This window comes from Alosa alosa, chromosome 20 (assembly GCF_017589495.1).
Source record: "Alosa alosa isolate M-15738 ecotype Scorff River chromosome 20, AALO_Geno_1.1, whole genome shotgun sequence".
NCBI classification, from domain to species: Eukaryota; Metazoa; Chordata; class Actinopteri; order Clupeiformes; family Clupeidae; genus Alosa; species Alosa alosa.
The window spans coordinates 14,091,623-14,103,643 of NC_063208.1; the positions used below are offsets into that span (position 1 = coordinate 14,091,623).

At 42.2% G+C, this 12,021-nt stretch overlaps 1 protein-coding gene across 1 annotated transcript in view; it reads right to left on the reverse strand.

Annotated features, from left to right (window-relative positions):
* nudcd1 (NudC domain containing 1) overlaps positions 1-12,021 on the reverse strand; it is a 34,108-nt gene that overhangs the window by 8,999 nt on the left and 13,088 nt on the right. The window contains exons 6-8 of the mRNA XM_048230521.1: positions 6,020-6,227; positions 3,549-3,693; positions 2,503-2,628 (exon numbers count right to left, since the gene is read on the reverse strand). Of these exons, the coding sequence (XP_048086478.1) occupies positions 2,503-2,628; positions 3,549-3,693; positions 6,020-6,227 (479 nt within the window). The remainder of the gene's footprint in view (positions 1-2,502; positions 2,629-3,548; positions 3,694-6,019; positions 6,228-12,021) is intronic.

Here is a 12,021-nt window from a genome sequence, read left to right on the forward strand (position 1 = left end):
CAAACTACCGTAATTACATAACTACTAAGGGTAAATCTCAAGGCTATATCAACCTAAGACTGGGGATAAAACAAACAGTACCACCACTTCTACTCGAAGGAAATTATAAACATATAAATAAATTTAAAGGGTTAAAATGCTCCAATCCTTAGTTTAGGGTGACCTTAATTAAAGGTAAACGAGATACTGACTCAAGGGGGGAGTGTCACACAATATAACTCAGCTATTTATTATGTTGATAATGCCCCTATCTTTGAAGGAACTAACAGTCTGACAACTTACCCATGCGGCAAACACTCTCCCACCACACTATACAAACTAGAGAACAAAACAAAACAAAACCAACACCAAACTGACCAAACTTAGGTCAGGATCCGACATCATAACGTCTAGAATATTGAATCCGTTGAAGCTGTGAAAAGACCGGCTCTAATCTGGCCCTGATGTGGCCTTGATCTGGCCCTGGTCCATGTCTTGAAGCCATTTTCTGTCTGGCTCCTTTCCCCTCAGTGAAAAGGCCAGGCATAAAGCCTATGGATGCGTGAACTGTGCCCTGCTGAGCCGTGGGAGCCGTGAGGGTGAGTCATCTCCAGAGCAAGAGGGGGATGACTAAATCATGCTCAAGCATGGAAGGCCACTTGAGGGGATTTAATCCTGGATAATCCAAAAAGTGTAAGGAGAGGCAAGGACGGTGCTGAGGGACCTACTCATACTTCATATTTATTGAGGGGGGAGTGTGTGTGTGTGTGTGTGCACGGGGTGGGGTGGGGGGTGTTAATGAGAAATAAGTAGTCAATGGTCCAGAGACCTCATGTACAAAGACTTGCCGACCCCATTCATCACAGATTTTATGGAAAGCTCTTCAAAATCTGAAATGTTTGATAAGCCATCAGCAATCATGGAAATAAACATCAACACTGTCTCTTAACTCATTGAGTGCCAAAAATGTAATATTACGTTTTTCCTTCCCATGCGTTGAGTGCCAAAAACGTAATGTTACGTTTTTCCTTCCCATGCGTTGAGTGCCAAAAACGTAATATTACGTTTTTAGCTTTTTTTTTAAATTACGAAACTAGACACTCTAACACACCTTATATGTGATTTTGGAAACTCTGTGATGAATGGAAATTAAATATATGACGATCGAAAACTCATGAAAACGCACAATCTGGACATTTTATCATAACTCGGTTGCCGCTTTGGGTCGAATCGGTGATGCATGCACGTCAGGTCAAAACCAGGCCATTTTTGTGGGTCTATCACTAGGTGGCAGTCTCGCCAGGTCTCGCTGATCACTTCCCGGAAAGTTTACAGGCAACACTTCATATTTCATGAAAGACGTTATATCCCCATTTCTAGAAAAAAAACGCGATTTTGATGGTCTGCACCCACTGAGGGCTTAAAGTCTCACCTTTTAAACGAGCCATTGTATGTGTTCATAGCTATAACACAGAATATGCTGTGGCTGTACAAACATCATCAACAATGGTCTAGATTGCTGGCACTCTAGGACAAAGCTTCCGACAAAGCATTCAATGAGTTAATAGGCCCACACGTTCACATTCCCTTTTAATTCTTGATATTCTCTAATAAGGCTACAGTTGTCATTACGCTGTTTTGTATAATCTAGCAGCATTTGCGCATGTTGCATATCCATTTATTTAGAAACCTAGGTTTATACCTCAAAGTGTTATCATTTTCAATAACATAATCATAATATACTGCAAATAAAGGCATAGTCTCATGATCAACTAGGCTAATGTTGGTGCACTGCATTGCCTGTAAGTGTCGCCAATCGATGATACACATTGGAAATGTGCGTACTCCAGACATGAAGTTGGTGTGGAGAAACGTACATTCTTACATTCATTTTACTCTTGATAATATCCGACTGTGAGCGTGAAAGATGGCGTACAAACATTTTTGTGCATACGCGAGCTTTGTACATGAGGCCCCAGGTCACCAGGGTAACCAGAGTGTCCACTGTTTAATAAACCCTGTTAAAGGTTTAGTTCCTGATTCTGATCCAATACACTCTTTGTCAAATTTGGTCAAATATACCTCCCACTCATCTAGCTGTCTGTTCTGTGTTTGTGGCCAAAAACACTCCTGTGTGCACAGTTCTGGCTTTGTAAATTGGAAATAAAGAAAGTGGTTCATAACTGAACAATACAGTATTCCAGCCAATCAATGAAGCTGCTTTATAAGCATTACAAGGACTCAGCATCTGATTGGCTGCTGCTGAGTTATATCAAGAACCTTTTTTACGCGGATTGAGGACAGAGGGTTTAAAAATGGCACTGCTTTGATGAAAGTAACAAAAGAGACTTTACACTACTCCCTAAAACAACTGTTCAAATTGAAAAAGAAATTCAATATTCCATTCAAATTAAATCCACAAAAACACACATATAATTGTTCCCAAAAAAGGATAATAAGCCACTGCTCAAACTAAGAATAAGTGTGTCTTAATGAGAGCAAGGACATGTTGTGTTGTCTCACCACGTGGCTGGGCTTGAGTGTATCTGCGTCAAAGCGCATCAGGTTGAAGCTGTCTTCTGGAAACATGTCACAGTCCTCCAGTTCCTGAGCGTTACATGGAGGCTTGTCCTTCTCAGGGTTGGAGTTCTGAAGACAGAAGGCAGGGACACAGAAGAGAGAGGTTAGGGGAAGGACATAAAAGACTACAGTACAGTCATAGGCTTAGGCTTACATAACATTTCCCAACACACACACACACACACACACACACAATAAATATTTTATCTAAAAATTGACGGAACAGACCAATTAATTCATGTTTAAAATATTAATGTATTTACATGTGGTTGGCAACTACAATGTTAACACTGGAGTATATGAAAACAGAAGACACAGCAAGGGCTCAGAGATTCCCAAATTCTCAGGTTCTCGAAGGGAGTTGCAAAGGGAGCGAGCCAATATTACTGAGAGACAGACACTACAAGAGAAGTGAAAAGTGATGCCCTAGGAGGAAAGCTAATGTGAACAATTCTCAAAATTCTTTTAGATTGAATAAAGTAACGATCTATCTATCTGAATAACTGACTGACAGATAGACGATGAACAGACATAAAGTTGAGGAGTGCAGCCCTCCCTCAGGCTTTCTGTGGGAAGGTGGGAGAATAAACATGGCTAGCCGACAGGAAAACAGACAGACGGACAGGTAAACAGACAGAGAGGCAGAGAGATTGACAGGTGAAGTGGGATAATGCAGACAGACAGACAGACAGAAGGAAGACGGAAGTGTGGTGTAGTGTGGAGGGGAGTGTAAGTATGTCTGTCTGTGCTTAGGAGGGAGAGTAAATGCAGAGCACAGAGAGATGGATAAAGAAAGAGAGATAAAGAGATAGAGAGAGAAAGAGAGAGAGAGAAACTAAGGACTCTGTAAAAGGAGACTGAAATAAAAGTGGAACGAATTTATCCTTGGATATGGATAAAGAAACAAACACACAGACAGACTGACACAGACAGACAGAAAAAGAGGCAGACGGGATATACGAGGAGCGGAGGTGAGGTGTGGTGCCCACCATGTCGTCGGTGGTGAGGTGGGCGAGTCTCTCGTGGATGAGGGCGGCCTGCTCCTCGGTCACCACATGCTCCCCTCTCCTGTCCCCCAGAACCAGCTCCGGCCACATAGGGCCCTCCTCACGCTTCTGCAGAGAGATCTCCAGACTGCACACACACAGGCACACACACACATGCACATATGCACACATGCACACACACAGACAGACAGACAGACACACACACACACACACACACACAGACAGACAGACAGACACACGCATGCACACACACACGCACACAGACACACACAAACGAGCATGCACGCACATACACACACACACACACAGACATACAGAGACACACACAGAGAAACAGACATGTGCACGCACACGCACATATGCGCGCACGCGCACACACACACACACACACACACACACACACACACACACACACCACACACACACACACACACACACACACACACAAAAACACACACACACAGAGTGAAATACAACAGCTTTGAAAACCATCACCAGTTTCTTTAGGCTATTGATCTTGGGCTGCTACTGAGGGATGTTCTGGCTGAGAGGCTACCTGCCAATTCCCAGGTTTGAAAGGCTTCATCAAAATGTTCATTCAAGTTTGAAGTTTCTTTTATTATAGGAAGCAAAGCGCTTGTATGTCAAGAATAACACCTGGTAACTCTTAGAATTCTCCCTTCAAAAAGACTGACAATTACACCATGGAGCATGTCACGCTGTCAGTAGTGATACTTGTTAATGTTTAATGATGAATACAGTGAGATCTACAGTGAGTATTTGAATTCAACAGGAATACTTGAGTAGAAGCTCGCCCTATATTAGACTTGTACACCATTCCGTCTCGCGTTTACGAAGAAAATGTAGACAAACACTGGTCTGGCTTCCTTAATAAAATTCAATACTCTTATCAATCCAATTGTATATTATCCGACAAAATAGATACACACTTCCACATTCAGTATGACACCTCTCAAATGCAAATAACACACATACACACACACATACACTCTTACGAAACACACACACACACACACACTTGTGCAAAACGTTAGCCCACATGCACACACGCTACACACACACACACTCGTGCGAGACGCTGGTGGTTCTGGAGAGGACTAGGAGGATGAACACAAAGGCCTCTGTGGTCCTGAGGACACTGCTCTGCTCTTAGATAAACAAAAGGCTGAGAGGACGCGCTGTTTTACATCCTGCTTCTTTTGTTTAAGGACCTATGTGTAAATAAATATTGATGCATGATTCACCTTTCTATTGCTTTGTGTGAGTGTGTGTGTAGAAAGAGAGAGAGACATAGAAATGGAGGGGGTTGTGTGATCCTGATTAGCATGCAAGTTTAAACTACAGGATAATATACTCTGACTAGGCTATTTGCTTGCTGACTCAAAATAAACACAGATGTAATAAACAGTGAGAATGCTCTCAATGAACACAGCAATGGTAAGCACTTAGCAAATGGGTTTACGTTTCAGTGATGGCAGACTTACACATTTTAATATTTTAGCAAAACAAAGATCATAAGTGCTAGATTAGAGTCAGAAACTGTTTTGTTACAATGTTTCAAATGAATAAACAATGAACAATGAATTAATCTTCCTTGACATGGCATCCAGGGCAGCTGTGGCCTACTGGTTAGCGCTTCGGACTTGTAACCGGAGGGTTGCCGGTTCGAACCCCGACCAGTAGGCACGGCTCGAAGTGCCCTCGAGCGAGGCACCTAACCCGTCACTGCTCCCCGAGCGCCCCTTTAGCAGGCAGCTCACTGCGTCGCGATTAGTGTGTGTTTCACCTCACTGTGTGTTCACTGTGTGCTGAGTGTGTTTCACTAATTCACGGATTGAGATAAATGCAGAGACCGAAATATAGAATACTGTACATTTTGTGGCATTCACCGGTATGCATCACATACTCTGATCTCTGATCTTTGATCTCTGGTTAGACCATAGATCAAAAGAGTATACTTATACTATACTTATATAAAAGGAAAGGTAACAGACAACACCATAGGGCTTGTTCTTGTATACGTGCATCGGTTCAAAGAGTCAAGATTTGCATGCTAAGAGTCTAAATGTAAGTTTCAGTGTTTCCCATACATTAACTTATTTGTGGCGGCCCACCACAATATCAACACTGACCACCACACAATGATTTTCCATGTTGTTTAAATTGGATGGAATTCGTTCTTTGAAGAGCTATGTACACCTTTGCGCAGCCTCTGCTTGTCTCTCAACAAACCTACATGCACGTTTAAAGAAAACATTAACAATCCTGCAATTGTTGGCATAAAAGGTGACTGGCTAAATTGTGCTTAAATCTGCATCATAACCACGCTGCGTTAATTTGTTAAAAACTGTTGCATTCAAGTTAATTCTGCAAACCTACCACCTCAAATAGAATTCAGAATTCAATTCTGTGGGAAACACTGAGTTTTTAACCTTTTATTGTTTTCGAGGGTCCAGGTGCTGGCTTCAGGGTCCACTGGGGCATGGAGTGTCCCTTTCAGCAGGGGGTCGGAGCCCTGCACCCCAACATTCAACTGGTCGGCCGTGAGTCGGAAACAGACAGCGTCTTTGGTCACCCCCTCAGGCAGGCGCAGATGCACGGTCAGATCTCCCTCCGTCTGCTGCCAGAAGTAGACGGGATCTGCAACATTCACCATACAAAGATCTCGAATATAAATGGAGAGTGAAGGCCCTCACAGAGTGCTTTAGTCTACGTCAATCACATTGAAGATATTCACAACAAAAACATACAAAGCATTTCATTCAGTTCATTGCATTTGTTTTACGGATTGCATTGTAAAGGTAATATAGAACTTGTTACAAAGCAGCCATGGATGGATGAATGGAATGGATGAAATGGTCATAAGGAACTATTCGACACAACAGCTACCAAAGCAAAGCATGGAATGTGTGCAATTTGTCATGGCTGTAGATTTTTCATTGAAATGTGTTGAAGTGTGTTTTTTATTCTATCTACCGCCTCTGAAAGAATGCAAGACCACTTGCCTTCAACAGAGCAGAAAGCCACACACAATCACTGACAACGTCAAACATATGGCAGTGCACACTGCACAGGTGATGAATTGAATTAAAAATGCTGTGATGACAGCATCATTGAGTTGGCTGATTAAAAAACAAAACAAAAAAAACAATGTAATAAAACTATTGACCCTTGTTTGACCTTGTGATATCCAAATCAGTCAAAAGGTCTGTACTGACACATGGAATAACACGTGAATTCCGTATCTCCGTCACATCATGGCAAAACTAGCGTTGACAATACAGTAAGGAACACTAGTCACCATTTTCAGATCACATTTCACAATTTGTGTGTTAAAATCTACTGTATTCACATGTCTAAACAAATTCATTTCCTCACAGAAAAAACAATAAAGTCACAACAACCTATGTGATAACAACAGGATGGTGTTTGTTTCAGCTTACAGAAAATGGAAGCATGTGATTTTGAGATGTGAGGTTCTACTTCCCTGACTTGCCATTTGTCATCCAGCAAGTGACACATACCGGTGATGCTCACAAAATGTATTCTATATTTAATAATTGCACTGTCATTCAAATAAAGGCAATCATCATGATCATTGAGTATGCAAAACCAAATACTACTGGAACTGACATTAAATTAAAAATGACATTAAATTAAATAAAATTAAAATAAAATAAAATGAATTGAGCCTAGATTTATCTGTGAAAATGGGGAAATAACCACAACACCCCTCCCCACACCCTCATTTTACAAAATAGGTCGAACCATTACCGAAAATATCCAAGTCAAAAAACCTCCAAATTCAAGTGTGAATAGCTTGGCACATTTTAAAATGTTGCAGCCAAACCACGTATTTGCCAGGATCATACAGACAGCATAATGTCATCACACTGCCATGTCAAACATTGATTTGACAAACGGTTGCTTCGGTGCAACTATCGGGCAACAGGTCAAACAAATCACTGTCTAAATCACTGTCTAAATACAAAAGACCCTTCTTTAGTCTGTCAAATGCACCATGTAGAAACACACACACACACACACATACAGAGGGAGAGTCTTCTGACCCTGAAAAGACTATCCTCTAGCCATGTCTTTTGTGTCCAGTAGAAGGCAATCAGGAGGAGAGGGATAGGGACAGAACCCAGCCTACTGCACAGGGCATCAGGGGATGACACTGAACACAATAGCCCTCTAGCAGAGAACCTTGACAAGAGGAATTCAACACTTCAAATGTGTCTGTCTTTGGATAAGCACATCTCCTAGACAGACCAATATTTTTTACAACTAGATGTACCGCATAGCGAGCTAGTGCTTCCTTGGTCATAATAACTTAACTTATCTTTATTTAGCACTAAGACCATAGCCTGGCGAGCCAGACCCACATTAAAATGTAGGGTCTGGGCACTCACCGTTCGCAGTGCTCAGTCCGAGGGGCGGGATAATCAGTTGTCTTTCAAATTCCCTCTGCACGCAATAGGACGCAATAGGATATTTGTTTTCAAGTAGCAGGGAATTCAAGCCAAACCGTTGCAACTCTGCCATCAATCATTATGTTAAGCCCACCAACCGACTCTATACACGATTTCAATGCCAGATTAAGTTTCGATTTCTGGAGCTCACAAGCCAACGGAGAGTTGCTAGACTAGCCCTGGCAGCAAATGTAATTTGCTGCCGCTAGGGGCGCGTCTAGATTTCTAGGCTACTAAGACCACAAAAACCAAGAGGATTTAAACCAAGAGAGTTATGGTGACTTTTGGAGTTGAGAACACTGTTACATAAATCTAATCAATCAATCAATCAATCAATCCATCCATCCATCCATCCATCCAATCAATCAATCAACAATTCATTCAATCTTGTACCAACAGAAGTATGAGGTGTATGCTGATTACTCTAATTTCTGAGCCTCTTTAAAAAGAAATATATAAAAACTCTATATTCCCTCTTCCCCTAAAGTCCCTCTTCCCAATCTCCTGAGTTGCATCTGTTACATGAGCTCCGTATAGAAATCCGTTGTCAATATCTGCTCTTTTTACCAGAGAGAAAAACACTCCTTTGTTTTGTCACTGGAAAGAAAAGCAACATGCATACATTTGTGTTGGTATTGATATCTCTTCAATACTTCATCTTCAATCACAAAACAGCAGAGAGGATAAAAATAAGAGAAGAATACCAAGGAAGATTAGAGAAAGAGAAAGAGAGTGAATGGGATTATTCATACAAGTCTTTTGATAGGTGTATTATGTAACAAACCATGCGCCCGATGCAAAGGATAGCATAATGGATGCTAAATGGAAGGACATTAGAGAGGATGAAAAGAAAAACAAAATGACTCAGAATGAAAGAGTAATGGGCCAAACCCAAAAGAGATGAATGGGATAAACCTGAGATGGAATCAGAACCATATTAATCCAAAAGTAACAAACAACCAGGGATTGTTGTGAGGTGCAGATCACAGGATACACACTTAAAAATAGGAACATTTTAAAAAATAGCGTGGCACACTATGGTTCTGTATTCAGCTTTCTTATAATTATATGTAATAAATATATATATTAGAAAAAAAGTTTTGGTCTTCAGGCCTTCTTTAAGATCTTTCTTTAAAAAAATACTTATTTTAGTATTTTCTTCCTATTCCCATGTCCACATTCATCATCCTGAAGGCCCAAACATCTTTATTGACTGACTGATTGATATTATCAGTTTGATTGTCACGTTTCCACCTCGCCACCATTTTTCTGAATGAAATAAATATGGGCCTAGAGTGTGCAACAGAATCAGAACGAAACAACCAACATTGATAGATTTAAATATGGGGCCTTGTGGGACCCTGATTAAGATGGCTCTTCCCAGATGGAGTCTACAGCACCAGCCTCTCGCTCCCAATCGGGGTCCAATAACCCTGTGTATTTACACACCCATACAACCTCCAACCCTCTCATATTTCCTCTATTTAGAGATGCACTAGCCTGGGTCACAGCTTCAGATGGATGGGTAAGGTTTGCCTGTCGTTCATTTGTTCTTCCTGAAAGCCATTGAAACAGGAAGGAGACACGGACAAACAAGGCACTCAAAAGCTACATGTATGAGACACAAAGGAATGGTTTGAGTGCTTGGGAGCTGGCGGCAGTCTAATTGAGGCGATGCACTTCCGTTACTGTTCCACTCGTTTCTATGGCTACAAGGTAAGCTGCTAAAAAAAGAGAGAGAGAGGGAGGAAGAGAGAGAGAGAGAGAGAGAGGGAGAACGAAGGAAAGAAAGAGGGAAAGCGAGTGGAGTCTAAGGAACAGGATAAATGGAGGATGACAAAAAAGTGGCTTGAAAATGAAAAAAGCTTTGCATCCTCATATTTAAAAAAACAGAAAATACACCACTAATAAAACTTAAAAATATAGACAGAGGCTTTAGCAAGCTTTATCCCCCTACACCTAAGCACCCCCTCAAGCGACAAACGCATTCAGCAACACATCCTTGCATCCTCTTTGAGCTCTACAACAGCCTTCAATCCGTCGCTCCGTGTTGGCCTTCAGCTATATATACCATAGAACCATTACAATCTTCCTTCAACAAAGACATATCAGCTCTCAAGACCAATGCCGAACTGGCAGGAATGATGACAGACCTCCATTTCAGCTCCGCCTTCAACACCATCATCCCAGCTGCAGGACAAGCTCTCCCTGCTGCATTGTGCCTGACTCACTAACTTCCTGTTTGACAGGAAGCAGTATTAGTATGTGAAGCTGGGGAAACACGCCTGACTCCCAGACCATCAGCTCCGGTTTTCCTCAAGGCTGCGTCCTTTCCCCCTCTACTCTTCTCCCTGTATACAAACAGTTTCGCATGTTGTCCTGGTGTGGACAAAACAGCTTGGAGCTAAATGCTCTAAAGACAGTGGAGATGGTTGGATGGTTGTGAACTTCAGGAGGAACCCAGCCCCACCCGCCCCCATCACAATGAGTGGCTCCCCTGTAGACTCTGTGGAGTCCTTCCAGATCCTGGGCATCATCATCACCCAGGACCTCAAGTGGGAGCTGAACACCAGTCCCCTCACCAAAAAGGCACAGCAGAGGATGTACTTCCTGTGACAGCTGAAGAAATACAACCTGCCAAAGCCAATGATGGTGCTCTTCTACACTTCCATCATTGAGTCCATCCTCACCTCCTCCATCACCATCTGGTACACTGCCAAGGACAAGCCCAGACTAGAGCATATCATTCGCTCTGCTGAGAGGGTGATTGGCTGCCTTCTGCCATTCCTCCACGACTTGCATGTCTCCAGGGCCCTGGGTCAGGCAGGTGGGATTGTGGCTGACCCCTCCCACCCTGGACACACTCTCTTTGAGCCATTCCCCTCTGGCAGGAGGCTGCGGTCCATCAGGACCAAAACCTCCTGAGTTAGTTTCTTCCCGACTGCAGTTGGCTTCACCAACAAAGCCCAGGTCCCCCACTGTCACTAACACTAACTATTAAACTCTTACTTTGACCCCCACTGACACCATACAGTCACACTGCACTAATAAGAGATGTGTGATTACATATCTTGTCCACTTTGTTGTCACTTATGGTTGTTTGTCTTATCCTAACATGTCGTATATTTATTGTGTTATTGTATTTTATGTACTTTAATTATTGTATGTCATGCACCTTGAGACCAAAGCAAACGTACTTGGCAATAAACCTGATTCTGATTACCGTATTTTGACGGCTCATGGTGGCCGATATTGGGTGATGATTGCAGATAATCAAGCAATATGTGGGTGAGAGTGGGTTGGTAAGGATGTACCCATGGCTGTGGTTTGGCCGTAGGCCCGGTGCCACAGCTAACAGCAGTATAACAACAGTACTACTACCAACTAATTTGAGTTTAAAGACACCAAATTGTGTTTTCTATCTCTTTTTTTTGTTAGTTTATCCTCCACCCAAAAGCATAGTTCCAATCTTAGCCTCGGCGACTTCTGTTGCCAAGCAATGCAGCATCTCACTTGAGGGCCAAGTCCAGGGAGAGAGTCTGTTTATGCTTGTGAACACAATCATTTGTATAGTCTTCTTGTTTGTCTATGCGTTGCATGCTAAATTTAACATTCACCCACCTCCATCTATTCCATTTTGTCAATCAATAACTGTCAAATGTGACATTATGAAACTGCTGCTCTCTCATTTGGAATTAATGGAATGTTCTCAGAGTGATTACAGGCGGTAAACAGTCTTTGAGGTGATGTCCAGATCTAGATAGAACTCTGGGGATGTCCTGGGGTATCCCAACTCTGGAATGGCTCTCGTCCAATTAGAAATTAAGAAATAGTTTAATCAGACCTAACTGTTGTCATGACTGTTAATTTGCAGCAGTGTGTGCAGTTGTATGTACTGATCATTTCTGTATTATTATACATTTTTCTCTCTCCTTTTACCAACAAAGTAGCACCTCCTT